Source organism: Rattus norvegicus, chromosome 12 (assembly GCF_021556685.1).
Source record: "Rattus norvegicus strain SHRSP/BbbUtx chromosome 12, alternate assembly SHRSP_T2T, whole genome shotgun sequence".
NCBI classification, from domain to species: Eukaryota; Metazoa; Chordata; class Mammalia; order Rodentia; family Muridae; genus Rattus; species Rattus norvegicus.
This window is the reverse complement of record NC_141545.1, coordinates 24,794,273-24,822,135: the sequence shown is the minus strand read 5'-3', so window position 1 is coordinate 24,822,135 and position 27,863 is coordinate 24,794,273. Positions and strand designations below refer to the sequence as shown.

General features: G+C 47.5%; 2 protein-coding genes across 7 annotated transcripts; one reads left to right on the top strand and one right to left on the bottom strand.

Annotated features, from left to right (window-relative positions):
• Positions 1-13,416, top strand: Zcwpw1l1 (zinc finger CW-type and PWWP domain containing 1-like 1). Its single transcript, XM_087579490.1, has 6 exons — positions 1-61; positions 5,913-6,033; positions 6,622-6,697; positions 10,420-10,480; positions 10,900-11,034; positions 13,103-13,416. Exons 1-6 carry the CDS (start codon positions 1-3, stop codon positions 13,414-13,416), a joined length of 768 nt encoding a protein of 255 aa, XP_087435616.1.
• Pilra (paired immunoglobin-like type 2 receptor alpha) lies at positions 12,898-27,863 on the bottom strand. 6 transcript variants are annotated; one of them, XM_087579552.1, is made up of 7 exons: positions 27,636-27,863; positions 26,952-27,367; positions 22,541-22,744; positions 17,587-17,617; positions 14,845-14,891; positions 14,506-14,537; positions 12,898-14,343 (listed from the first exon to the last, which is right to left on the bottom strand). In XM_087579552.1, the coding sequence occupies exons 1-7, from the start codon at positions 27,647-27,649 to the stop codon at positions 14,218-14,220; spliced, it is 870 nt and encodes a 289-aa protein (XP_087435678.1). In that variant the 5' UTR covers positions 27,650-27,863; the 3' UTR covers positions 12,898-14,217. The 6 variants fall into 6 exon arrangements, with proteins under 6 accessions (XP_087435678.1, XP_087435677.1, XP_087435681.1 ...); XM_087579551.1 differs by having other exon boundaries at positions 26,952-27,338; XM_087579555.1 differs by having other exon boundaries at positions 26,952-27,287.

The window sequence follows — 27,863 nt, the reverse complement described above, 5'->3', positions numbered from 1 at the left end:
ATGTGGGGCAGGCTGTTTCTTCATCTACAGGCCAACGGAATAAAGTCTAAACCCCAGGCAGGTAAGTGAGTGCCTGTCACCCCAAGGGGCAGTTGAGAGGCTGTTGGTAAGTTTATTATGAGAGGAATGGAAGGGAGCCAAGAGATGATTCAGCCAGATATGCATAGGTAGCAGGACCTGAGTTTGATGGATCAGGAGCTCACACATTATAAGCCAGGGATGTGACAGGAAATTGTAATACCAGCCCTGGTCAAGCAAGAGACAGGCAGAGTCATGATTTGGCTGTCTACCTAGTCTAGAACAATTGGTAAGTTCCAGTCCAATCAAAGGGCATGTTTTTAAAAATGATGGGGATTGCTGATGGTGATAAATCACAGACAATATTTTCTAAATTTATTTGAAGTGAAGCATTTTAAATTACATATTTATCAGTAAAACATAGTGGGTGCCAGTGAGATATCTCAGTTGGAAATGGAGCCTGCTGCCTAGCCCAATGACCTGTGTGATTCCTGGGGATCCATTGGTACAAGGAGAAAACTGACTCTGAACAGTTGTCCTCTGCCAATCAGGATCCCCACAGGCTCCCGGTGAGACATCATCTCTTATTCCCAAACTAATAGACCTCTTAGTGCCAGGATCTCTCACCAGAGAGTTCAGTTTACATTAAAGTGGTTATTGGTGAGCACATATTCCTGAATACCACCCCCTTCTATGTCTCCTCTCTGAGAATCAGAACTCATGGCTGCAGGATTGTGCTGTGAAACATCAACATTCTTGGGGAGATGTAGGTAGATAACCCCTCTTCTGCCATGTGGGTTCTGATACCCTCTCCTTGGAACCCAGGCCATCCTGTGTGTCTCTGTTCCTGAGAGCCTGACTGTGCTGCTATCTCTGTGCTCATGAAATTATTGAACTTTCCATGAATGTCTTATTCCCAGCATCCCAACTCAATGTATCCTGAGGCCCTGCCCCTTGCTCTACATGACACCTCTTAGAGAGGTGCACAATGTATTCCAGGATGCAGGTTACAGGGAAAGATGCAAGGACCATGGTACACCTTGATAACTACTTCCTGAGATCCTGGTTCCCCTCTCCCTTACTCCCTGGCCATGATCATCTTATCCACAACTCTGATCTTTCAATGCTACCTATCAGATGACAGACTTTGGCTTCCTTGAGTCCCACGTTGGAGTTTCTTTCCTCACAAGCCAACTAAATGCACTCAATTCCTCATTTCCTGTCATGTTCATATTCTGGACCCTTTGGTCGTTCTTAGGGCAAACTTTCTGTCCCATAACCAGTCTGTCTTAATATTTGGTACTCAGCTGATCAGCTAACAGAAAGCTTGTGGGAACACAGGAGACCATGCAGACTGACCAAGTAAGAGAGAAATCAGGCTTTTGTTGTACCTAGAAGTGGTATATGGTCATGCCTGATAGGTATATGGCAAGGACAGCATGCCATAGATGTAGTGTGGTACAGAAGCAGATCCAGTCCACCAGTCACAAGTCTCAAATGAGTATCGTTAATGGGCGTTTTCCAAGGCATTGACAAAAAGATCTTCAATCCCAAGAGACCAGCTGGATATAATTGGGGTCAATGGACTATGCTGCCACAGAGAAAACCTGGTAAGGATAAGAGGATTAAGAGTCTCAAATACATGGGCACTGGGGAAAATTTCCTGAACAAAACACCAATGGCTCATGCTCTAAGATCAAGAAACAACAAATGGGACCTCATAAAACCGCAAAGCTTCTGTAAAGCAAAGGGCATTTCCATTAGGACAAAACGGCAACCAACACATTTGTAAAAGATCTTTACCTATCCAACACCTGATAGAGGCTTAATTTTCAATATATACAAAGAACTCAAAAAGTTAGACCCAAGAGAGCCAAATAACCCTATAAAAATGGGGTACATAGCTAAACAAAAAATTCTCAGCTGCATATTACCAAATGGCTGAGAAGCACCTAAAGAATTGTTCAACATCCTTAGTCATAAGGGAAATGCAAATCAAAACAACCCTGAGATTTCACCTCACACCAGTCAGAGTGACTAAGATAAAAAACTCAGGTGACAGCAGATACTGGCAAGGATGTGGAGAAAGAGGAACATTTCTCCATTGTTGATGGAACTGCAAACTGGTACAACCACTCTGGAAATCAGTCTGGAGGTTCCTCAGAAAATTGGACATTCCACTACCTGAAGACCCAGCTATCCTTCTCCTAGGCATATAACCAAAAGATGCTCCAATATACAACAAAGACACATGCTCCACTATATTCATAGCAGCCTTATTTATAATAGCCAGAAGTTGGAAAGAATCCAGATGCCCTTCAACAGAAGAATGCATTTAAAAAGTTGTACATCTACTACTCAGCAATCAAAAACAATGACTTCATGAAATTCATAGGCATATGGAATGAACTAGAAAATATCATCCTGAGTGAGGTAACCCAATCACAGAAAAACATACATGGTATGCACTCATTGATATGTGGCCATTAGCTGAAAAGCTCGAATAGCCCAAGATGCAATCCCCAGAACACAGGAAGCTCAAGAAGAAGGATGACCAAAATGCAGATGTCTCTACTCCTCCTTAAAAGGGGGAACAAAAACATACATAGGAGGGGATATTGAGGCAAAGTTTAGAGCAGTGACTGAAGGAACAGCCATTCAGAGCTTGCCCCACTTCTGGCCCATATATATATGTACAGTCACCAAAACTAGATAAGATTGATGAAGTTAAAAAGTGCGTGCTGAAAGAGACCAGATCTCTCCCAAGAAACACAACCAGAGCATGTCAAATACAGAGGTGAATGCTAGCAGCAAACCACTGAATTGAGAATGGCATCCCCTTTGAGGGAATTAGAGGAATGATTGAAAGAGCAGAAGGGGCTTACAGCCTCATAAGAACAACAATGCCAACCAGCCAGAGCTTCCAGGGACTAAAGCACTACACAAAGACTATACATGGACTGATCCGGGGCTCCCATTGCATATGTAACAGACAATAACCAAGGAGAAGTCCTTGGTCCTACCAAAGTTAGATCCCCCAGTGCAGGCAAGTGTCAGGGGGGCAGTAAAGGGGAGGGGATGGGGATCCCTTATGGGAGAGGGGGAAGTGATAGGGGGCTTGTGGACAGGGAACTGGGAAAAGGAATAACATTTGAAGTGTAACTAAAGAAATATAACCAGTAAAAAAAGAAAGCCCATCAATGCTCATATTTGGAAATTGTGTGTGTTTAAATCTATTCCTGGCCAGCTTCCTGTTTTGAAACTTGTGAACATGATATCCCATGGACAGGACTGTGACAATCAGTCCGGACGTCCCAAGGCCCCTCCACAAAGGAGGCATCCCTAACATCTCAGCCCAAACCAATAGAAAGCATCTGCCTTTAGACCCACCCCAATATGTTTATAAGATTGTATCCATAAGGAATAAAGAACATAAGTTATTTCACCAAAGTTCCTTTGAGGCTGCCTGCTTTACTGAACTATAACACCGTAAGGGAAGAGTATTCTCTCCTGAAGCTTTTGTCACTGGAAGCTGCTCCAGTCTCCTGCAATGACATCCTGTTCTCATGCCCAAGTTCCTCTTAGTACTTTTTCCTACTGTTTCCCTCAGGCTAGAAACACACATTGTGAACAAGTGTAGCCAGGGCAGAAGCCAACATCTCCCCACGTGGACCATAAATTTCCCTTGTATCAGATCACAGATCCACTCTCCCTAAATGTATTCAATCAGCGGTAAGCACCTCTGTGATGTTGATTATGTTGACTCTGTGTGAAACATTACTGTGGGCTTGTCTATATTTTTTCCCATTTGAACAATGGAAAAGAACATGGGAAGTCACATGACCATTTGAGCAACTGCATTAAGGGCCCCTTTCTGTGTGCAGTTGCCTGTGGTGTTGAGCTGAGAATGCACCACTTTGGATGACTACACAGATCACCATCATGACATCTTGCTGTGAGAACACATCAGGGATGCTCAGAAGAAACCCCACCCTTGCTTCCATGATCACTGTGCCCATGAGAGCTGCTGAGTTCAACCTCAGAAGTCTTTGATGCAGTCACAACCACTGCAGACACCTCAGAGCTGCCCCAGGACACCTCAATTTAGCCACAAGGAGTTTTGGTGTTCTCTCCATGAACCCAGTTATCTAGAACTAGTCTCATGGTATTGAGGATCATTGTCCCAATGCCTCAGCAAAGGTCCATGAATAACACCCATTAGAGACTTGTGATTGTTAGACTGGAGTTGCATCTGTTCCACACTGGAGCTATAGCTCAATGTGGTTGGTAGATCTTTATCCGTGGATCACTCTGGATGGTTTCTGGTGTTTCAACAGGTTTTCTGGGAGAGGATGATCTGCTGACTATCAAATATTAAGACAGAGTAGACATGGGAAAAAAGACCTGTCCTAGGAGATAACCTGGAATTCAGAATATCAACATGGCAGGAAACAAGAAAATGAGTGTGTATAGCTAAACCTGTGAGGAAAGGAATCCCCACATGGGATTAATCAAGCCATGGTCTTTCACTGGATGTGAAGCATGAGGGGATCAAGGCTCTGGGTGAGATGGAAATGGCCAGGGAGCAGGGATTGATTATCAATCCATGGTTCTCAATCTAGACCTTGTCCCTCTCCTGTGACTTGTATTCCGCAGACAGGCTGCAACTCGCTTAGAGGTCTCATATGGGAGAAGAGCATCTACAGAAACTTCCTGATAGATTGCTTGGAGTAAGACTTTTATTTGTTTGCCTGGTTCTTCTTCTGACCTCAATGTATGCAGGCAAGTTGAACTCAGGGCTGGAATGAAAGGGACTAAGCTTATCTGTGTTGATGGGTTGACAAGATCTCTTCTAGATTGAGTCCTGTTGAGAAATGCTTCTCTGAGTGATTATCAGTTAAACAGTTGTCTTTATTGGGGTAACAAGGTCTATATGAAACTTCTTGAGTGATTATTGGTTATAGGATGACTGTGCATTATTGGCTTGTGCTGAGGTTCTGAGAAACCTTCAATTGCCTGAGGAGGAATTCCAGATGCTTGATGGACATGTGTCTATGGAGAGAGGGGAAGGAAGAGCTGTAATTCAGCCATCTTGTTATTACTTTCTCAAGGGTGGCAGAGGTGGGGGTGGTATGGGCTTCGTGGATCTGAACAAGCAGACTGGAGCAAGCAGGGCACCGTCCTAACTTCTGCTGGTCCCAGAATGAGATTTCATATAACTCAGAGACGTGACTGGTTAGTATGCAAGCTCTGAGATATGATTCAGGGGCTGGGGTGAAAGTGTATTGAATTTAGTTGGATGGAAGAAGGAAGGGTGTGTTTTTTGTCTCACAACAGTTTCTCTCCTGTCACAGGCCACTGTGTCATCTGGGTCCAGTGTTCCTCTCCAAAGTGTGAGAAGTGGAGGCAGCTCCGTGGGGACATTGATCCCTCCTTCTCCCAGATGACTGGTCTTGTGACCAGAATCCAGGTAGTTAGGAGTGGAAATGGTTTCCCCCTAGTTTTTATTGCTCCTCTCTTTCTTTCCCAGCATGTCTTATTTCAATTAAGTGCAAGTCAGTTGTAGCTGGCATTGAGGGGTCCTTGTGAGCTCTGGGAAGGAAGGATCTTCCTGTTCTGTGGCTGAATGTGGCATAAAGGGTGGCAGGAAGACCTGGGGTGGACTGGGCAGCTTTACGTGTACACTGAGTGACTCCCGCTTATGTCAGCATTGCCTGCTGCTTTTCTTGACTCCTTTTCTTGGCTCCTTTCCTTTCTAGCTGCATTTTCTCTCTGGGTTTCTGTTTTCCCCCACCTGCAGGCTGCCCATGTCCCTTTGCTCTCTCCTCTCTGTGTCCTGTATCCTAATTTTGCCTGCTGAGTCCCCTGCTTCTGTGTTTCTTCTCTTTTGTCAGACCTGAATTATAACCGCTGTGATATTCCTGAGGAGAGCTGGACAGGGTGTGAGAGCGATGTGGCCTATGCCTCCTACGTTCCAGGATCCATTGTCTGGGCCAAGCAGTACGGTTACCCATGGTAGGGCACCATGACAGAGAGCATCTTTCCTGAATCTGGGGGTGCTAGAGTCATGCAGGGAGGAAGGATGTGGCAATTCTTTGTGGTAGAGCTGGTGCCTGCATTAGGAGGAGCATCAGTGAGGGAAAAGGTGAGGGCTGAGTTGGAAGGCCTTAGGAGGTTCAGGGTGGAGCTGGGATGGGATGGAAAAATGGGTCTGATGCTGCAGGAGAGAGTGGATATAAAAGAGGGAGAAGGACCTAAAGCAATTTCTTGCTTTTGAGACAATGCTGAGCTGGAAATCCTGTCTAAGTCTCCCTAGTGCAGGATCGTGAGGCACATGCCACCACAGCCTGCTTCACAGCCTTTTAACATGTGGAGGGCAGGCAGAGGGAAGGGAAGGATGACATGTCCTCAGGTTTTCTAGGACTGAGATCTCTTTTTTTCTGCATGAAGTTATGTCAGTCATTTGGTAGTGAGTGCTGGTGAAGACTAATAGGGTATAGCTCTTGATCTTCTATAAAACATCTTGGTGATTTCCATGTGTGCGTGATGGTGAGGTTGTGTTCTGATCATAACCTCTTCTCTCCCAACTCCCCGCTTCCACAGGTGGCCAGGCATGATAGAATATGATCCTGACCTGGGGGAGTACGTTCTGTTTGCTTCTCATCTTGATTCCCTGCCGGTGAGTTTCCTGGTTCTGGCCCAAGTAGGAACACATGCATCCTAACACGTTTAGAGTTAGAGACAGATGTAGCCAGCAGACACTTAGCTAGAGTGACAGACGTGGAGGTAAGATAAATACTGTCACGGAGAGATGAACTTGTAGCGAGATACACTTGCTTCCTAGCAGGGCATTTTTATTTTGCTCAGTACACTTTGCCTGGGGTTCTTGAGGTCAGAGTAGAGGAATAGTAGGGTGGGCTGGGTAGGTGAGCCAGGCCTCAGGGAGTGTGTGAGTTCCAGCATCTTCCCTGTGAATCCTCTGGTCTTTCTCTACCATTTCTAAGGGAGAGGCAGACAGAAGGGCAGGAATCCAAACAATACCACCTTTTATTACAGTCTAAGTACCATGTGACATTTTTCGGAGAAGCGGTTTCTCGTGCGTGGATCCCAGTCCGTATGCTGAAGAATTTCCAGGAGCTGTCTTCGGAGCTAGCTAGACTGTTGAGCAAACTTGGGACATCTGTTGTGAGACAGGAAACAGGTTTCTTTTTGTGATTTGTTTTCTCTTTTTTGAGAGAGGCTCTCATATACCTCAGGCTGGCCTGGAACTCACTATGTAGTTAAGGATGACCTCGAACTTCTGATCCTTCTGCCCACAGCCTCCTGTTTCCAGGCAGACAACACCACCCCCTGTCTGAATCAGTCAGAGTTGCAGCTCAAGGGCCCAGGTTAATGCAGGGCTTCTCAGTCGCAGCAGCACCGTGGGCCTCTTGGCTCACACAGTCCTTTGCTGTGGAGGGCTGCTGTGCATGCAGTTGTTAGCAACAATCTTGGGCACTGAGCATCTTCTACCTGGTGTTTTGTCTTTCTAGTTGGGACAGCCAAATAATTGTCCTCAAACGTTGTCTTCTGAGAGAAAAACGTCCCCTAGTTGAGAAGCAAAGTGGTTAGCTAAATCGTACTTCCTTCCTATATTCATTTTGGGTTTAACTAGCCTTAAAGTGATCATAAGTCCCACAGACCAACGAGATGGTCTTTGGAATTATGGAGTTGGCAGAAGACATATTTGTTGTGGGCCTTCTATTCAATTGAGTATTAAACTGCTGGGCTTAGAGGAACCTGTGAGGGGCTGAAAGGGGAGTCACCTGAACTTCTCTCTTCTTTTCCTTCAAATCCCTGCATGATTCACTGTGGAGAGGGCACCAAAATGTCATTAGGAAGGAATACCCAGAAGACTAACAACAGAGGATTGTATCAGTACCAGGAACTGAAACACCTGCAGCTAAGAGAATGTCTAAGTCAGGTGTGATGATTCATGTCTTTAATTCAGCACTCAGGAGGCTGAGGCAGGAGGATTGCTTTAAGTTTGAGGCCAAAATGCTATAAGTGATGTTAGGTCAGACTGAGCTACAGAGTGTGATCCTGCCTCAAAAAACAAAAATGTCTTGGGGGTAGTGGTATGTTGGGATCATGTGTCTAATATTATTATTGATTATTTTTCCTTAAAAAAGATTTATTTTGTTTTAAATTGTGGGTATGAGCACATGCATGCAGGTACCTACCTAGACTCAAAACTTCTTATGGTAATGAGCTGTCTGGTGTGGATGCTGTGAACCTAACTTGGGTCCTTAATTGCTGAGCCATCTCTCATGCTCTATATTGCCTAGTGAAAAAATCTTCTAGTTATTTGAAGGTTTCTGTATTGGCTAGTTTGCATATTTATCATCATGTCTAAGCATCTATTTTAGAAAAAATGCAAGAACAAGGACTCCACTCAGAAGCTGGAGGCAGCCATACCGATGGCACACAGGGCAGAACAGATCAATATCCAGGTGGGACAGTGCTCGGCTCACCCTGGCCAGCCCCATTCACTCCAAAGGCACCCCACACCGGGTGCCTCACTGCAGGGGACTGGAGGCCTTTCCTATGGCAGCTCTAACAGCTCACCCTTTCCTTCCAGGCCAGGTTTCCCTGATGCCTAAGGCGTCCATTCCTCTCCCTGCCCTTAGACACTTGGTGTCTTCTCTCAGCCCAAACATGGTTTTCACCTTCAAATTCCTCTGGAAGGATAAGGGTGGGGTAGAGAATGACATGTGAATTTCTCTTTCCTAGTTACTTGTTCCATCACGAATAAACTAGAAAAGAGATTATAATTAATCTCCTTTAAAGGTTCAGATAAAGCCAATGTGATATTTCAAATGATAAAGGTTTGGAAAACTTTTTCATAACTAGAATCTGGAAGACAGGGCAAAGCCGTGCCTGGTAGGAGGTGTGGGTGACACTGTTGTTTCTTGGCTCCCCAGGAATGGGTTAACTTGTTTGGTTTACAATGGAGCAGACATCACATCGGGGAAGGAAAAGGTAGGAAGAGAGTAGGGGCCAGAGGGTGGAGAGCCCCCTGCCTCAGGACCCAAGCCTGTACTCTGCCCCATCCAGGTTCTCTAATGGGAGCTATTTGACTGTGACCCAGACAGATGGGGAGAAGAGGATAAGACAGTGTGTGTGTGAGTCTTGATCAGGAGGACCATGGTGATGCGGGAGCTCTCCCCAGGACTCAGACGACAGGGTTTGAAGATGGATTTCTTGCGATCAGCTCAATTCAACAGTGTATCACAGACAGATAGTCTTCCCTCTTTCCCCTCTCTAGATTTGATGCTCTGTGAGTCCAACAGCCCTGAGTCTTGTCTGGAGAAAGAGGAGAAGAACTCTGAGGAGGAGAAGGAGGAGGAAGAAGGGAAGAAAGTAAGGCTAAGGGAAAGCTCCAGTGACTTCAGGATTCCTGTAGGGTGTGGTTGGCACAGACTCATGGTCCCTGGGAACCATCCAGCCTGGGGCACTGACTGACTGGCTTAGCCCTTCAGACCTCCAGGAAAGGAGGCTTCTCCTTCTCTGTGGGACTTTCTCAGCTCTTTAGGAATTTCCTTGATTGCAGTTTCAGTTTGTGCTGTGTTTCAAGCGCCAGTTGCTTTTCCCACTGCTTTCTCCTGTGTAGACACTTCAGATGTCACCCATTTTCTTCACATCACTTTGAAGCATTCATTTTCACATTCTCTTTTAGTTCGTTAACCTTCTTTTTTGTGAAAAAAGTGTATTACTACATTTGCTTACTTGGGTGTGGGAACACATGCCAGAGCACAAGTTGAGGGAGATTGTTCTCTCTTTCCACCATGTCAGCCCCCAATTAAACTCTGGTTGTCACCAAGCCGTCTCATAGTCTCTAATTTACCTTCTCTGCCTCAGCCTCTTTTTATGCATCCAGTCCTTGCATTGACTGGTACTAAATAGGATGGGAGGGTGACCATCTCCTGCTGAACCAGGCTGCAGCCAAACCAAATTTAACTTTCTGAGGCCTACCCATCATTCCCTAGCACCCCCTCTTCTAAAAAGAGAGTATGGTATGCTAGTAGACACGTGTGAAGTTGTGCATGCATGCATGTGCAAATGCATGTGGAGGTCAAAGGTCATTCTCAGGCATCGTTCTTCAGATGCCGTCCACCTTGGGTTTTTGAGAGGTCTGTAGCGTGACCATTCAGGTAGGCTGGTTATCAAGCCCCAAGAATGCACCTGTTCCCACACCTCCAGCTCTGGGATCACAAGTGGGCTCCACCACACACAGCCTTTTAGGTAGGTTCTGGAGAGTGAACTCAGGCCCTCAAATTTGCATGGGAATCACATGACCAATGGTCTTCAGAAAGAGTTTCACAATTCAATTTGCCCTTTTCTGTTCTTTCCCTATTGAAGGACCCAACTTTGCCTAGACCCAGGCCAGCTAAAATACAGACAAAAAGACCCAAGTCAAGAGGTAAGCAAGACAGCTGGAAAGGGCAAGTCCCACAGATGGGGGGCAGAAGCAGAGAGTAGGTGTGACAGGTGGTTGTGCCTGACTGACTCCTATTTCTAGGATCTGAGAGAATAGGCCAGGTGATGCCAGGCAGAAGTCACAGTACCTCGTTCTTGTTCCCAAAGTCTTAGGTTAAAGGTGTAGGGTTCAGCTTAGTCCCCAAGGCTGATTTCTTGGAGAAGGCTGGTTCTGAGCACATCCATAGGAAGGAGAAGATCCTGGGGCAGCAGTGTCAAGATGGCTGGAACTGGAAGCCACTGAGGGAACCTGGTAGACTGAGACTGAGCAAGGGATGTGGAACAAGGCAGAAGCGAAATTTGTAGCTACTGTCTTCCTTGCCAACTGTCAGCAAATTTTCTTTATGCTTGGGGTTTACACAGGCCCAGTAGGAGGACAAGATGGGACTCCAAAGAAGAAGACTGTGAAGAAATCTCTGGTCAGTGAATCCACAGTCCCTCCTGGACCAACACTGAGAGGAAAGGAAGAACAGGGGAATTCAGACCTGGACCACCCAGGTAAGTTTCAGACACTGGAAGGCTGTGGGGGAATGAGGTCCTTGTCTGCATCTCTCCTCCCTGGATCATTTCTGAGCAACTGAACAACTCTTCATGCTTTTGTGCTGAGGTGGAGTATTAGGACGTTGAGGTTTGCCTGTATGATATATGAGGTCCAGGCCAGCATGGGCTCCACAGAGGGACCCTTTTTCAAAAACACTGAAAAGAAGGAGACAGAGAGGAGAAGGAGAAGGATAAATGAAATTCTGAATGAAAGACCATGTTTCAGAATGAACCTAGAACATTCTTTATAAACTTTACAAACTTAATTGTGGCCAGTGATAGCATGGAAGACCTTTAATCCCAGCACTCAAGAGCAGGGGCAGGCAGCTGTGTGAGTTTCAGGCCAGCTAGAGCTATATAGAGAGACCCTATCTCACAAGAACTAAGTAAACAAACAAGAAAATGTAATTGTTTCTGATTTGATTAAATCCAATGGTAAACCAAATGGTAGAGGGCGTTTACTGATACGGTCATGGGTGGCTAAGTAGATGCCTGCTGCTTCCATGATATTCCCTTTAAACCTAAGTCACTAAGTCACAGTGGTCCTGGGACTAGACTTGGCATTTTACAGTTACCTGTTCTGTGTGTGTGTGTGTGTGTGTGTGTGTGTGTGTGTGTGTGTGTGTGTGTGTGTGCATGGCATGGTGCAGATGTGGAGGCAAGAAGACCGCTTTGGGGAGTCAGTTCTCTTCTTTACCACGTGGGCTTCCTCACTGAGACATCTCACTGACTCATTTTGCTTTGTTTTTGAGACAGGGTTTCACTATGTAGCCCTAGCTGATCTGAAGTTCACTCTGTAGACCAGGCTGGCCCTGAGCTCACAGAGATTCACCTGCCTCTGCACCGCTGCCTGGCTTGAGAACTTCATACAGTGTATTTTGATCACATTCACTTCCTCAACGTCTCCTATTTCTTTTTCTTCACCCTCCCGTCCCTGACCACCCAAACTTGAGTTTTCTTCTTCCCAGCTAGTATTGCCCAGCTAGTCTTAGGTATGGGGCCAGGCCTGGTGTGTAGGTGACCCACCAGGGGTCAATCGTATCATTAAAGAAAACTGACCTGCCCCCTCCCAGAAGCTATCAAGCTAAATCAAGCACTGGCTGCTCTTCCAGAGGACCCATGTTCAGTTTCTGGCCCTCACATGGTAGCTCACAACCATCCAAAACTAGTTCCCGGGGAGCCAAACCCTCTTCTGACCTCCATGGACACTCCTCATATAGGATGCATATACTTGCAGGGAAAACACCCATACACATAAAGCAAAATCTGTTTTAAAAAATGTCAGCAGTTTCTCAGCTAGCACGGAGATTTCATGTGTACCTTCCCTTTCCATACTGGAATTTTATCTGGCTTTATCTGGGGTGTGCCATGTTCTGTTTAGGGCTGTGCATGCCATAGTCTCTTATTCTCAGAATGCTGGTCAGTTGAGAGGTGGCACCTACTACAAGGAGAAGCATCTCTGACAAGGGTTGAGAGGTGCAGTGATCCGTGGGGAAGCAGTACGTTATTAGGAGTCATTTTAATTCTGTGTCCATTAAGTAGGATAATGGTATTGGATTTCCCCGTAGGGCCTGCGATCTGTTTACCCACAGTGCCAGGTATGGCTTCCTTCTCATGGAATGAGCCTTAGTCCCATCACTGGCCTGAGTTTTAACATTTTGCTTACTTATTTTTACAGTGTATGCCTGGTGGCCAGAAGAAGGTGTCATATAGTCTAGACCTGGGGTTGCAGATGGTTGGGCTACTCTGTGAGCATTGGGACTTGAAGCTTTTAACTGCTAAGCCATCTTTCCATCCCCACTGACATTTCAGACACAAGTGTACTGAGACTTAGGTTTCAAATTTATTGGCCATCTATATTGAATATATAGCTGACACAAGGCTAGAATCCAAGTGTGACCTGAAAGCCCATATTCCATGTTTTGATAAAGGTGTTATCCTGTCATATGTTTAAAACAATTCAGAAATCTAGCTTGTAGAAAGTCAGGATAAGTTGACTCTTAACTTTGTCCCTTATTCTCTCTAGGCCCTAAGAAAAAATTTAAAGCTCCTGAAAACAAGGCTTCAGTCAACAACTTATCTGAGGAGAAAGAAATTAAAATTGTGTCCAAGTGCCCTGCCCCACCAGCTCAGCATGGGGTTTATACATTGGGAAAGGATGGGCTTGAGCCCCAGGTGCCCCTGACACAGGGTGCAACAAGTTTCCCTCCTGACGATGATGGTTCCAGTGACCTGGACTTGGAACAACTCATGGAAGACATTGGAGAGCCAGAAGAGAGAGGGGAGATGCAGCAGAGGGGCAGCTCGGAGGAGTTTCTGGCAGCCCTCTTTGAGGAATAGAGTATTGTGGTCCCCCTGCTGTTGTCTGCTGCAGGGAGAGCATCTCCGTCCTCCTGGTCAGCTGTTAAATGTTGGTGTTGTTGACCTGCTCCACAGTTCAAATCAGAGCTGTGTGGCCTGTATTAATAAAGCAGGTCTCTGAGATTACTCTGCTGAGTGTGCTTTTTCTGTGTATGTGTCACTATGGAAAACTGCCTTCTCTGGAGAATAGTGGAAGCTGGGGACAGCAGTGAGACCCAGAGCTGGGGGGATCTCTAGGAAAGCATGTCTGGCTTGACAACTTCCTGGGAGCTACATGGCCTTTGGCAAACACCTTGGCCACCTGGGGTTTATTTGAGTTTCCGGCCTCATCGTCTATCTAGGATTTGGGCTGATGTCCAGTGCAGTGGTACATGGGAATCAGTCACACCGAGCTGATTATTACAGTCACAGATGAGGGTGCACATCATGGAGTCTGGCTGCCAGCATTTAGGATTCCCCTGCTTGGGCTGCTAGAAAAGTGATAGAGGAGGGTCCTTAGAGGGCCAGAAGTCAAGGGTCACATCAATTCTCTTCTTAGATTCTTCTAAGTAGGCAGATTCTGTGTATCTGTTTACTTTTGTGAGGAAGGCTTAGGAAGTTAGAAAAGGGAACTTGGGAGTTTCTCAGTTTCTCTGTGGTCAGACTCTCTGACGAACGAATTTCTGTGTTTGCCTGTGGTTTCAGTGACCCGTGAGTTTATTTCTGTCTGTGTTGTCAGTGGAAGCTGGGAGTCTTCCCACCAGAAACAAAAGTCACCGTAAGAGTGTCACCCAGACCCACTCATTTGGCCTTTATGGTAGAGTACACGGTCTCTTCCTGGGGGTTCTTTTGGACAGGCAGGCTAGGTGCTGCTCCTGGTGAGGTCGGGCTTGAGAGGGAGATGGAGGCATACACGATGTTATTATCCTGAGGGAGAAATGAGAGGTCAGATGGGAGCGGTGCAGTTGTGGCTTCCGTAAAGCAGCAGCTGCAGCCTGAGGCCACCACAGGCCCACACCACAGGCCTCTACCTGGCCACCACCTTCAACACCCTTTCACTCTCTTCAGGCTGGAGTCTGAGTTGCTTACCTTGGGGTTCTCTGTGGGATCCATATATTGTCCTAGAGAAAAAGGAACATGGAGTGATGAAGTCAGGCAAGTGGCAGGAGAGCAGACAGATGGCTGGGAGTTCCCACAGTGGTTACTTTGGTTACTTGGAGCGACAGTGTGAGGCAGGAAAGGAAGCACTGAGGGGTTGGGGGTTTAGCTCAGTGGTAGAACACTTGCCTAGCAAGCGCAAGGCCCTGGGTTCGGTTCCCAGCTCCGAAAAAAAAAAAGATAATGAAAGGAAGCACTGAGGGGAATGCTTATGGAGGGGTCTTGGGAGAAGGCAGAGCCAAGTGTGGAACAAGAAGCTGACAGGATTACCTTCATGGCCAATACTCTCACGTTTCTCACTGTTTTCCAATGGCTCCCTGCATGGGAATAAGATGGGCAACCTATTAGAGGCTGGACGAGAAAGAGTTAAGACATTCAGTGCTGGGATATCTCAGTTAGGAAGGTACTTGTCCCATAAGCTTGAAGACCAGAGTTCTGATCCCCACAGTGACCACGTAAAGCTGGACACTGGAGAAGCAGAGACAGGCAGAGAAATCCCTGGAACTCACTGGTTGAGCAGCCTAGACTAACTGCTGAGCTCCAGATTCAGAGAAAGACCCCGTTTCAAAGATGAAGCGGAGGGCCGGAGAGGTGGTTCAGTCGGTAAAGTGGCTGTTTCACAGACATGAAGACCCAGGTTGGGAGTCCCAGGACCCATGTAAAAGATGCAGGGTACAGTGAGCCTTGAAGAGGGAATAGAGACAGGTGGGTCCCTGAAGCTCATTGTCTGGTCAACCTGGCCAAACTGATGAGCTTCAGGTAAGTGAGAGACCCTGTCTTGAAATAAAGGAGGGGAGAAATTGAGAAGAGTCACCACATAGACCTCTAGCCTCCTCACACATGAGCACGACACACAAACACAACATACATGCAGAACATAAAATAGGATGGAGAGCGACCAACAAAGGCATGACATGGACTTCTGACCTCTACACACGTGGGCACCTGTGCATGTGCATCTGTACATGCATACACACACAGGAACATGTCATAACACACAGAACTGGGCATGGTCTCTGTATTCAGGAGGTGGAGACAGGAGGACTCCTGATGCTCACTGGCCAACCAATCTTGTCTAGTCGGTGAGTTCCAGACCAGTGGAAGATCCTGTCTCAACAACAACAACGACAACAACAACAACAACAACAACAACAACAACAACAACAAAGTGGGGTCTGGTGCGATGACTTGGTGGTTAAGGCCCTGCCATCAAGACTGACAACCTGAGTCTCATTCTAATGATCCCATAAGGTAGAAGGAAACAGCCAGCTCTCAGAATTTGTCCTCGGTCTTCCACATGCATATCAAGCTCATCCCACACACATATTATCTACATGCACACAAACAAACTGTAAAAATAATTATTATTTTAAGAAATGGATAGCACCCGAGAACACACACAAGCACATGCAAGCGCTCCCATGCACAAGCGCCCGCACCCAAGGTTCCCTTTGAGTGGTCTCTGGGATCCTTAGTGACTGAGGATGAACATGATGGTGTTAGGCCCTCACAAGAAGGCTCTCTGGAAGAGGATGAGAGGCCTTGGTAAGATAGCCAGGTCGAGGTCTCTTAGCACTAGTTAAAGCTGGGTTATTCTAGGAAATCTAGGCAGGAACAGAAACTAGAAATAGGAAGAATGAAGTGTATCCTCTCTCACTACCTTGGTTATAACTAGAAGGCAAAAAGTTTCATATCTTCTGGGTCGGCACTCAGGTGTTGAAGTTTCGTCTTTTACTGTCTATCGTAATGCTAAGTGCAGGCTTCTAAGACCCCCGGAGTCTGCACATAGCTCCTGGGACCCTGCCCCCAAGTTAACAAGATGCCGAAAGGCAATGGCTGGGGAGAAGAGACATGAGTGGGGAGGAGGTTTTTCGGAGGCTTAGAGAGAGGAGGCCATGAGGAAGTGCCCTCACGGAGAAGAAAGGAGCCGGCATGGAAAAAGAACTTGTAGGAGGAAGAGAGAGCCTCTGTGGGGTAGGAGTAAAGAAGACGTGGCTCTATGGGCTGGCCAATTAGAGCTAAGAGCAGCCCAGATGAAACATATTAACTAGTATCGATAAGGAAATGGATTCTTAGAGCACGGAGTGCAGCCCAGCTATTGTGCTGCTTAAGACTTATTAAAATATAAGGCTGTGTGTGTCTTTCATTCAGGGACATCACTGGTCTAAGGTGGGAAGGAACGCCGCACCAGGATTTTTAAATATTTTTTTAACTACAGAAGCTTTACTGAGCTTGGATTGGAGCACTCAAGCACACACATCTGGCCAAAGAAGGAGCCCGGAGAGGGAAGAGGGAGGAGTCTGGGGGTGGGAGGAATTAGCGGGTTGTTTGCATCACAGTCGCAAGCTTCTGGATCTCATCCAAAGCATCTCATAAACCAGGTGTGAGGCAGAGCCTGTCATTCCAACTCTTAGGAAGGGGAGGCAAAAGGATCGCAAGTTCAAGGTCATCCTTGGCTAGATAGTGAGTTTGAGGCTAGCCTGGTCTAGATGAGACCTTTTCTCAGAAAAAGTGGGGTTTGGAGGAGAAAGGCTTAGAACAGACAATGTATGGTAAGGGAAGGAAAAGGCAGGGGAAAAGGGCAGAGAGGTCAGAAGGCAAAGGAAATAGGAGCGATGGGGGAAGATCTAGAGCAAAGGTTTCTGGGGGGATGAGGGCTCACCAACCAGACAGAGAAGAAAGGAAAAGATGGGAGAGCTGGCTGAATCCAGGCAGATTCTCAAAGCTGAGAAGAAATCCGACTGAGAGGGAAGTTAAGGCAACAACAGGAGAGAAGAAGAAAGACCCCATGAGGCATGGGGATGGACCGGAAGCTGTCCTGAGAGGGAGACTCCTGAAACTCTGCTGCACTCCCGTCGGTATGCAAAGCTGGTGGGGTGAGAGCTTGGTGTCAGAGGGTGAGGGAGACAGAAGACAGGGTGAGCCAGGGGCGGCAGGAGATGCTGCAAAGAGCCCCTGCACATGGCTCTCCTTTTGTGTTTAAGTGTTATCTGCTGGAGAGAGGGCATTCACCTGGCTGGGGTTTCTGCTTTAGTCCTCTGGCCTGTTGGGGGAAGAAACAGTGTCAGTGTGACATTGGCGCTGATCCTCCATCATCCCTCACTGTCCTCTATTTCAGAAGCCTTCAGGAGATGGGGGGTGGGGGGGAGCAAAGAAACTGCCTGGGGCAGTCATGGGAGAGCCCGGAACTACCTCTGCAGGGCTACTGTCTTACTAGGGACCCCTCCTCCCAAATCTCTGCCTGGTCCATGCCCCATCCCATCTCTTTGCTTCCTTGTCCTTGAGATCCCTCGCATCCCATACCCGGTTTACGCTCTACACTCAGCCACCTTCCTTTTAGCACCCTTAGAAACTGCCTCTTTCTGGGTTATATTTTATCCTACCGGTCTATTTGTCTTGGTGCATACTATGCTGTTTTAACTACTATAGGTTTTAGAGTCTTTAAAAATTCTCACTTATTTATCATATGTTGGGAAGCATGCCACAGTTTGTGTGGAAGTCAGAGGACAACTTGCAGGAACTTAACTTAGGTGGTTAGGCTTGGAGCTCGACTCCTTTACCTTTTGAATACAACTGTAGCTTAAAAACTTTTTTTTGAAAAGAATTTTTAAATTATGTGCATCTGAGGGGAGGGGGCATACGCACATGAGAGCAAATGCCTGCAGATTTCAGGAGAGGGCTTCAGATACCCCGAAGCTTCAGTCTGTTACGGGCGGTTGTAAGCTTTGATGTGGGGGGAGAGGGTTGCTAGAAACAGAGCCCAGGTCCTCCGCAAGAGCAGCCAGTGCTCTTAACTGCTGAGTGTCCCTCAAAACCCTCTTGCAACTTTTAATAAATTCTGAGATTAGGCAGTGGGAGGCCTCTGTTATTGGTCATTTTGTTGTTGGTGGTGTTTTGTTTTGTTTCGTCTTGTTTGCTTTTGAGAGTGAGTCAACTGGAGAAGATGGATTCTTTTTACTGAACTGTCATTTTAATTTAAATGGAAATTTTTCGAGTCCACTGGCGGCTGTCGTAACATAGATGCTTTAACAATTATACCTTTATTTATTTTTATTGAATGACTATTTTGGCCTGCTTGTATATCTGGTCCACCCATGTGTGCCTGGTCCCTGTGGCAGTCAGGGAAGTGATCAGATCCCCTGGAACAGGAGTTATAGGCAACTGTGAGCCACCGTGTGGCTGCTGGGAACCGAACCCAGGTCCTCTGCAAGAACAGCCAGTGCTCTTAACTACTGAGCCATCTCTCCAGCCCCTTGGCATTAGACATCTTAACTGATTTTTCCATTTTATGAATGAGAGAGATGTTTCCTACTCTCTGCTTCCCTTTTCCTTTCCTTCAACAATGGCACCCACTGTGTTTTGGAGAAGGAGTTATCTGGCTCCTTAGTTTAGTCTTTTTCCTAAATGTTTTAATTTACTTTTTTAGGCTTAAAGATTTATTTTTATTTGTGTATATGTATGTGTGACTGTGTGAGTGTGTATCACGTAGGTTCCCATGTCCAAGGAGGCCAGAAGAAAGAGTACCGAATTCCTGAAACTAGGTGAGCTGTTCCATATAGGTGCTGGGAACTGAACTTGGGGCCTCTGTGAGAGCATCAAGTGTTCCTAACCATGGGCCATCTCTCTATGTTCTTTCTTTTGACTTAAAACACAAGTTTTTTGGGTTTTTTTTTTTTTTGACAGCTCTGTCAGATCCAGATCCATACTATGGGACCGTGAAAGGCAGCCTGGTACCTGGGTAAGCTAAGGCTCAAAACCTTGGACACCCTGAAGGGACAGTATGGGTTTCCCCCGATTCCTGGGAACCAGGGGTGGGAGGAGGGGGGGTGGAGCCCACTCCATTCTCAGCTCTTCTGGTGGCTCCCAGCTGCCTGAAAACCAGACAGCCCTGGCCTGGTCGCAGGACCAGGGAACCCCGAGACAGCTGCGGCTGCCCTGCGCCTCAGACTGTGCTTCCCTACCTTCCGACTGCCTTGCCTCCTTAAGGACCATGCCCTGTGGTGGAACAGAGCCAGGACCCACTAACCGTACCCCATACAGCATCTCAAATATAATATATCCCCAACTCTCTGGTGAGCTTGCCCCTGTGGAGGTTTGAATGAGATATTTCCATAGGCTCATCTCTTTGAACACACGACCTGGTCGAGGAAGTTATGGAACAGTTAGGAGGAGTTAGGATGTGTCCCTGGGTGTGGGTTTTGAGATCCTATTGCCCTGCCTCACTTCCGGGTTTCTCTCTGCTTTCTGTATACGCATCAAGAGGTGACTGCCCAGTGTCCTGCTTCAGCTGCCGCACCATTATTAACCCTCCTTCCGGAACTGCGAGCCAAAATGAACTCTTTTTCTCCACAAGTTACCTTCGGTCCGGATGCTTTACCACAGCAGTGGAAAAGTGACCATCCTTACGCACCCTCAAACAGGCTTCCTCTCTGGGTCCCTATATGTCTGGGTGGTTTCATCACTGTTTTTTTTTTTAAACAAATTTGAGACTCGTTCTTGTTCTCTGGTCCCATGTCTTCATGTTGGGACCCGAACTCCCCCTAAGAGCCTCCTTGGAGTCTAATCATTTATTCTCTGTTTCTTTGAGGTCTTCTGAACCCAAGGATGACGTTGAACTACTGATCCCCCTGCCTGCCTCTTCCACACATTGTGACTATGAACGCAAGCTACCACACCGGGCTAGTCACAATGTCTGGATGCTTTCACCTCGAGCTTTTCCTGGCTCTGGCCACTCCTCTTTGTGCGCAGCCCTGCTGTGTTAAACCCTCACGGCCTGACCCACCTCCAACCTGTTCGCTACACGGTAAGAATATAATGTTAGACTCCAGCTGCTGCTTGCCACAGCACTTACAGCAAGCCATTCCCTCTCACGGATACACGACTGAGACACTGTGGCACATCAGGTGACAGACTTCCAGCCAGGCCCAGGGTTTCTCACCTGGGAAGTAATTTTACGTCAAAGCGGGTATCCGTGGCCACACATCCTGCTCTTTTCTGGCACAGGCTTGTGCTGTGAAGCCATTCCAACCCTGAGAAAGCTCCAGAGAAACTGTAGCTGCTCTCTTTAAAGTCCCTGCCATGTTTGGGGCCTGAATTCTCCCTAGAGCTCCCTGGTATGATGCTATCTGTCTGTCTGTCCATGAAATTGATAACTTTTAAAACAAACTCCTTTCTCTCCAGTAATCTATCTCAATGCCCCTCTTGAATCTCCATCTCAGACCTTCCACACACACTGATGTCATCATAGCCGGACGCCGAGGCGGCCATTTCATTTTGCCTCTGGTCTCCGTCCTGACTTACAAGGTTCTGTCATCTGCCTCCTCCACCAGCACCACACACCACAGGAGTTTTTGAGATGGTTTCCCTTTTCTCTACATGGCTCCCGACACTTTCCTGGTTATTTTGAGGACGGGAGGTGGGGCTAAGATAGATTCTCATATAGTCCAGGCTGGCCTTGAACTCAAATCCTCCTGCCTCTACCTCTCAAGTGCAGTGACTGCAGGTGTGGATCACCATCGGCTGTCACTGTTTTTATTTTAGTATATTTATTTATTTACTATGTATGTGAGTACGCATGCACGCACACTCGCACGCACGCTCGCACGCACGCACGCACGCTCGCTCGCACGCACGCTCGCACGCACGCTCGCACGCTCGCACGCTCGCTCGCACGCACGCTCGCTCGCACGCACGCACGCACGCACGCACGCTCGCTCGCACGCACGCTCGCTCGCACGCTCGCACGCTCGCACGCACGCTCGCACGCTCGCACGCACGCACGCTCGCACGCACGCACGCTCGCTCGCACGCTCGCACGCACGCACGCTCGCTCGCACGCACGCTCGCTCGCACGCACGCTCGCTCGCACGCACGCTCGCTCGCACGCACGCTCGCTCGCACGCACGCTCGCTCGCACGCACGCTCGCTCGCACGCACGCTCGCTCGCACGCACGCTCGCTCGCACGCGCTCTGATTATTGCCAGTTCCTTGACCATCCAGGCCATCTCGCTACTTCTCACTGTCATCATTTATTCTTTGACTCTGTATTATTTGACTTCCTTTGAGAGTTCGTCTAATTACCCACTTCTCCTCTGGCTGTGTCTGTTAACACCACAGCTCCTTCCAGAGTGAACACTCAGCCCTCAGGACACCTCCCTCATCCCCACGGAGTGAGGGAGCTTAGTGCTTCATCTACTTGTGATCCTCCAGTGTCAAGTCAGATTTTGGGAAGCGAAGGGACACAGCTGAGCTGAGGCAACTTCGTGTCTGCTCTGCTGTTCCCCTGGCTTTCTTCCAGGCAGGTCCTTTCTCCTTTGAAAGCCAAAGGACTGGGGTGGGCTGGCGACGAATGACTAAGTCAACAGAGAAGAACCTGAGGTGTGACTGGACTGGGCAGTTCACAGACTTGACCCTGCAGAAACTTCACCTGAGTTCACTTAGAGCAGATTCTGAGGGGGATTAGCAGTGCCCACCTGCAGCCATCTAAACCAAAACGACACTGACAAAAAGACCCCAGTTACTCTAAGCACAAGACTCTGGGCCTGACTCTGGGCTTCAAAGATCTGCACCTGGGAGAGAGGGAGGGAGGAGGCCAGAAGACAACCTTTCCTATCACTCCTCAGTAGCTGTCCACATTATTATTAATAATTGTTATTTATTATTATTATTATTTTTATTATTAATTTATTTTTTAAAGACAGGGTCTCTCACTGGGGCCTGAGGCTCACCGATTAGGCTAGTATGGCTAGCCTTCAAGCCCCAGGGACCATCCTGTCTCTACCTCCCCAGCACAGGGATTCATGCATTATAGTGTTAGAACTGAAGTCCTCGTGCTTGTGTGGCAAGTGCTTTTACTGACTGAGCCCGAGAATCGGCCCTGTAAAAATTCACCTTCGATGCCTCTGGTGTAGATTGTCGTGGAAACACCCACGCGGTGTGATTGGGGACGCAGTGCTGCACCACTTACCTTGCTTTCTCCTCCACCCGAGGAACACTGTCAATCCCAAAACCACAGCCAGGAACACAGCAGCAGCCACTGCCAACCCAATTATGGTTTGTGGATCCAGGCCACTCTTTTTCTTGTCCTTCATGCCTTCTGTTGTGACGGTTTGGAGGTGTGTAGAAGGTGTGGCAGTGGTGGTGCTTGGAAGTGTAGCGGGGGTGCTGGTGTCTGGAAGAGAGCGAGGAAGTCAGCAGGAGTGAATATGTCCTAAAGATGTCTTTGCTGCACTCTTTGCCCACAGACTACGGAAGCAATGGACTCCAAGGAGTTGGAATCAGCCAAAGAATTCGGGAGAAGGAAAAGGTTGGAGCCTGGAGCCAGCCAGAGAACTGGTCTCCCAGAAAGAGAGTTAGTTCACACAGTTCTGACAGCTCCTCAGAGCAGCTTGCAGGAGAGACTGGAGACAGTGATGGCTTACTGGTGGGTGGGGCCACACGGGGGCCAACTGGGCCTGCTTAGCTATGCCTTCCATTTAAGTCTAAACCTCAGGTCAGGTCCTGTCAAAACCCCAAATATGGACTTGGCACAGGGACACTGGACCTCCTTGTTCCTCTTCCCACTTTGGTCATGTTGAGCAAACCTCTTTCCTTTGCTTGTCATTGTGACCTGTTCCTTTAATTGTCCTGTTGAGGACAGATGGCCAGACCTGGCTTGTTAGAGCTTCTAGGGTCCAGACTCTGACTCTATACTCAAGTAACAAATTGGTTCTTTTCGGGTCGGCGAAGACATGGGTATCTTGTCTCCTGTGGGGGATGTGGGATGGGGAACAGCTCTCAGAAGCTCACACAGGAAGAAGGGAACAAGGGCAGAGGTTGAGAATCTGGAGAGCAGTGATGACTTGCTACTTCCTGGTAGGATGTCCTCAGACCCTCATGTCCATCGTCAGTTACAAAGAGCAATCTCTAAGTTGCACACATCAAAAACACTCTTTTTTCTAAAAAAACAATTCTCATTAGAACAAGAGCTGCAAGGGTGGGCAACGTTGTTCCTAAAGATATGGAATATGAAGTGAAAATAGGCACAGCTTAACTGCCCATGAGTTATTGGTTAGGGAGGCCACAGAGGGCCTCAATACAACATAGGCTATGGCCATAGCTCTCGATTACCAACCACAGCTAGATGGCAAGGACCTATTGCTGAAGACACGCCTTGCTTTTGATGTAGATGTGATCAGAATACATTATTTAAATGTATGGCACATTTAAATAATAAAATAGTACCAAAATCTTTTAGCCATTCATTTTGTTTATGTGTGCAGTGTGTGTGAGTGTACATATACTTCCCTATACACACATGTGCACAAGCACACGAATGCACGTGTGCACACACAGAGTGGAGATGTGTACCTGAAAATGCATACAGAGGCCAGAAGAGGCTATGGTGTCCTCTTCTACCATTGTTCATCTTTTCCTCAGGGTGCGGTCTCCCTATGAAATGAGCGCTCAAGTGTCAGCCATGTTGAAAGCCAACAAATGCCAGCAATCCTCCTCCTTGGAACCAACATTCCAATGTCACGAATTTACAAGCATGTGCAGGGCCACCCAGCTTCCTTCGTGGGTACTGGGATTTTGAGCATTAGTCTTCGCAATCACAAAACTAGTGCCCCCAATGACTCTTAACTTTTTCTTAAAAAACAAAACAAAACAAAAACAAAAACAAAAACAAAATAAAACAAAGCCCTGTATAGCCTAGATTGGCCTTGAACTTTTTGTGTAGCTAAAATGACCGTGAACTTCAGATCTCTGCCTCTACCTCTGAAGTCCTGGGATTTCAGGTGTGTACCACCCCAAAAAATTATGTGTGGTGGCACACAGCTTTAATTCTGGCATTCAAGAGGCAGAGGCAGGCAGACCTCTGCGAGTTCAAGGCCAGTCTAGTCTACATAGCAAGTTCCAATCAAGCTAGGGCTACACATTGAGACCCTGTCTCAAAAAATTTATTGTTATTGGTATAAATGTATTAATATAAGACAAGTATTTGAACTATGCAACATACAGTTCAGTAGCCTAGAACATATTTGTTTTGTGGCAGTTCCAGAACTTCTATTAAGTTCCAGAACTTTTCTCAGTGAAATATTTCCTTTGTTGCCCTAGGGGATTTTAACAGGGCATGTATTAAAAAAATAACAGAAAGGAACCTGATAAAAACAACAATGCCAACCAACCAGAGCTTCCAGGGACTAAACCACTACTGAAAGACTATACATGGACTGACCCAGGGCTCCAACTGCATAGGTAGCAGAGAATAGCCTTGTTGGGGCACTAGGGGAAAGGGAAGCCCTTGGTCCTGGCAAGGTTGGACCCCCAGTGCAGGGGAATATGGAGGGGCAATAAGGGGGATGTATAGGGGGAATACCCATATGGGGGAGGGGGAGGGGGAGGTGGGAGGGGATGGGGTCTTATGGACAGGTAACCGGGAAGGGGAATAACATCTGAAGTGTAAGTAAAGAAATATATCTAATAAAAAAATTAAAAAAAATAACAGAAAGGAATGTTAAGTTAATGAATTAATTAAAAAAAACACTGATGAAAGAACCTGTAGAGGAAGGGAGGTGTAACTCATCGGCAGAACCCTGGTCTAGTGTGCGTGTTGGGACACGCGGAAAAACATGGTGCGTCTGACAGAAGCGGAGAGAGAGATGGTTGCCTTGTAGTGATTGTTATACCAAGCACCTGAGAGATTATCTCAATGACCAGGAGAGAGCATCAAAGGGGGAAGAGGGAGAGGGCTGGGAAGAGTGGAAATTTCAGAAAAGGCCATTTAGGGAACTGTGTAGGAGGCACAGGAAACACAGACATATGGCTTCCTGGCCAGGGGTCAAGATGAGACAGCGATTGGCCAGGGAAGGCGGGTGGGTCTAACCTAGAAGGGACAGCCCATTTATCACTGGCCCTGCTGAGCATCCACAACATAATTATTGATAATCAATTGTTATTTGACAGTTAATTTTATATTTTATTTTCTATAAGTTTATGTTTTATCAAATTCTATACACACCTTTGTGTATGAGTTCATGTGTGTGCATGTATGTGTGCATTTGCATGTGTGCGTGTGTGCATGTGTGTTTGTGTGTGTGTGCATGTGTGTTTGTGTGTGTGTGTGTGTATGTGTGTGTGTGTGAGTGTGTGTGTGTATGTGTGTGTGTTTGTGTGCTTGTGTGTGTGTGTGAAGACCAGAGGCCAACCTTGAGTGTTCCTTCCTCAGACATCATGCACCTTATTTTGCAAGTCAGGCCATGTGAACACCTATAACCCACAACACCGTGAGAGATGAAGACAGAATCATTGTGGCTTCATAGCCCAGCCTTAGCCCAAAACAGTGAGTTCCAGGTTCAGTGAGAGACCCTGCCTCAAGGGAATAAGGTGGGTCTTGCTTTTATTATACTATATTGTGTTGTATTATATTAGGGACCCCCCCTACACACACGCACGCACTCACTCACACACATACTTATACCACATATACTTGCTCCACAAAATTAAGACAGAAGGGAGGCAAGCAATAGAGTGAACTCAAGCAGAGGCCTTGTGACTCTTGTTTGAGATAAGCTTGGAGGAAAAGGGTCCCTTTCAAGGCCTGTTCATCATCACTGTGTCCTTGCGCAGGGGTTGAGCTCTGCTGGCCTCTGTGTCTCACTCTGTGCATAGACCATGAGAGTGCCCAGCAGTGGTGACTGACAGAGGCTGGGGTAATGCCCACCAATGAGCAGGCTGGGCCTGTGTACACTCTGTGGATGCAGTTAGAGCTGCAGTGGAGGAGGTGAAGTAAACAAAACCTGATCGTAGTAAGACCATGAAGGTCCATGTGGGAAAGATGGGGGTTGATGAGGAAGGAGGGAGAAGTAGGAAATGAGGGGGAGAAAAAGAAACTGAGGGAGAGGTGGGGAATATGTCTTAAGGACTGGGGAAGTAGGGATAATCAGAGGTACATGGGGACCAGAAGCTACCTACTGTGGAAGCCACGAGATATGTGTAACCCCTCCATCTAAGCGATACCCTGATGCAGAACTGAGGGAGGACTGCTCCATCCTGGAGAAGCCAGATACCCATGGATCTCTAGCAATGAGGGTGGGGGTGGGCAGGATGAATGGTAGTGACAGTTTGGAGAAGGGAGCAGGAAATGGTGCCATCTAGGAAGAGCTGAGTCCTGGGAGTAGGGTGGTGGGATCTGAGGGCACAATGAGAGGCCAGCTCAGAGAGAGTTGCTAAGATTTGCAGACGATTATGAGGGAAGAGAGAAGGCAAAGTTGGCAGAGCTCTGCGGAGGGGAGAGAACACATGAGAAAAATCTGCAGGAAGGATCAGAAGTTGATGTTCTCTTATGACTTCTATAAGGAAGCCAGGGGTCGCCAAAGCCAGGGCTGAAATGTACTCACTATTGGTCACAATGAGGTTGGTGCCAGGGATTGACTGCCACTCCTTCATGCCTTCTGTTGTTTGCAGAAAAACTCGGCCGAAGTATGTGGTCTGGTCATTCTTCTTCAAGTTCAGGATTCTGAGGACTCCGGATCTCTGACCCTGTGTCCAATTCACGATGAGCCGGTCCTTAAAATGCTCATGAATGAAACGCTGGGTGGAGTTGTAGATGAATTCCCCATGGAAGTGCTTCCATTTCCAGGCTATGCTCATCTGCGGATCCGTGGCCAACTCCCAGGGGAAGTAGAAGGAGAAGGGGATCTCGATGGAGCTGCCCTGGACTCCAGAGATGTTAGCTGGTTGGTTGAAACCAAAGTCATTTACTCTTGTGTATCCTGCTGAGTTGCCTGGGAAGGACAGGGAGAGTCTGAAGCCACTGCAGGGATTTAAAGGACAACCCTGAGCATCCTGAGCCTTCATCTGAAGGGAGGGGTGGGACACAAGGCAGGACTGTCCCTATGGCTGCAGGGACAGCAAAAAGAGGGAAGGGTTGGGTTGTGCTCACTCTGAGTGCTGAGCTCTCTTAGGAAAGAGAGGCCTGGCTGGCTCCTCTACCAGACACTGGACACAGGACACCCACTTTTCCCAGCCACTCTGTCCCCTCCTCTGGTTCAGTCAGTGCTAATGAGGTCCCCACCACTCACCAGTGTGCAGACATGCTCCCGACAGCAAAAGAAGGAGAGTCTGAGCCATGGCCAGATTCCGTCCAGGAAGTGAGGGTAGCCGGGCCGTCAGGAAGGCATCGATGCCCTGCTAGGGACACTGGGGCACTCAGCAGTCCAGAGAGATTCAGGGTAAAGTGATACACATGCTTGGACCTTCTCAAGTGGAGGACTGAGTTGGGCAGGACCTCTCCATCTCCACCTCCTTGT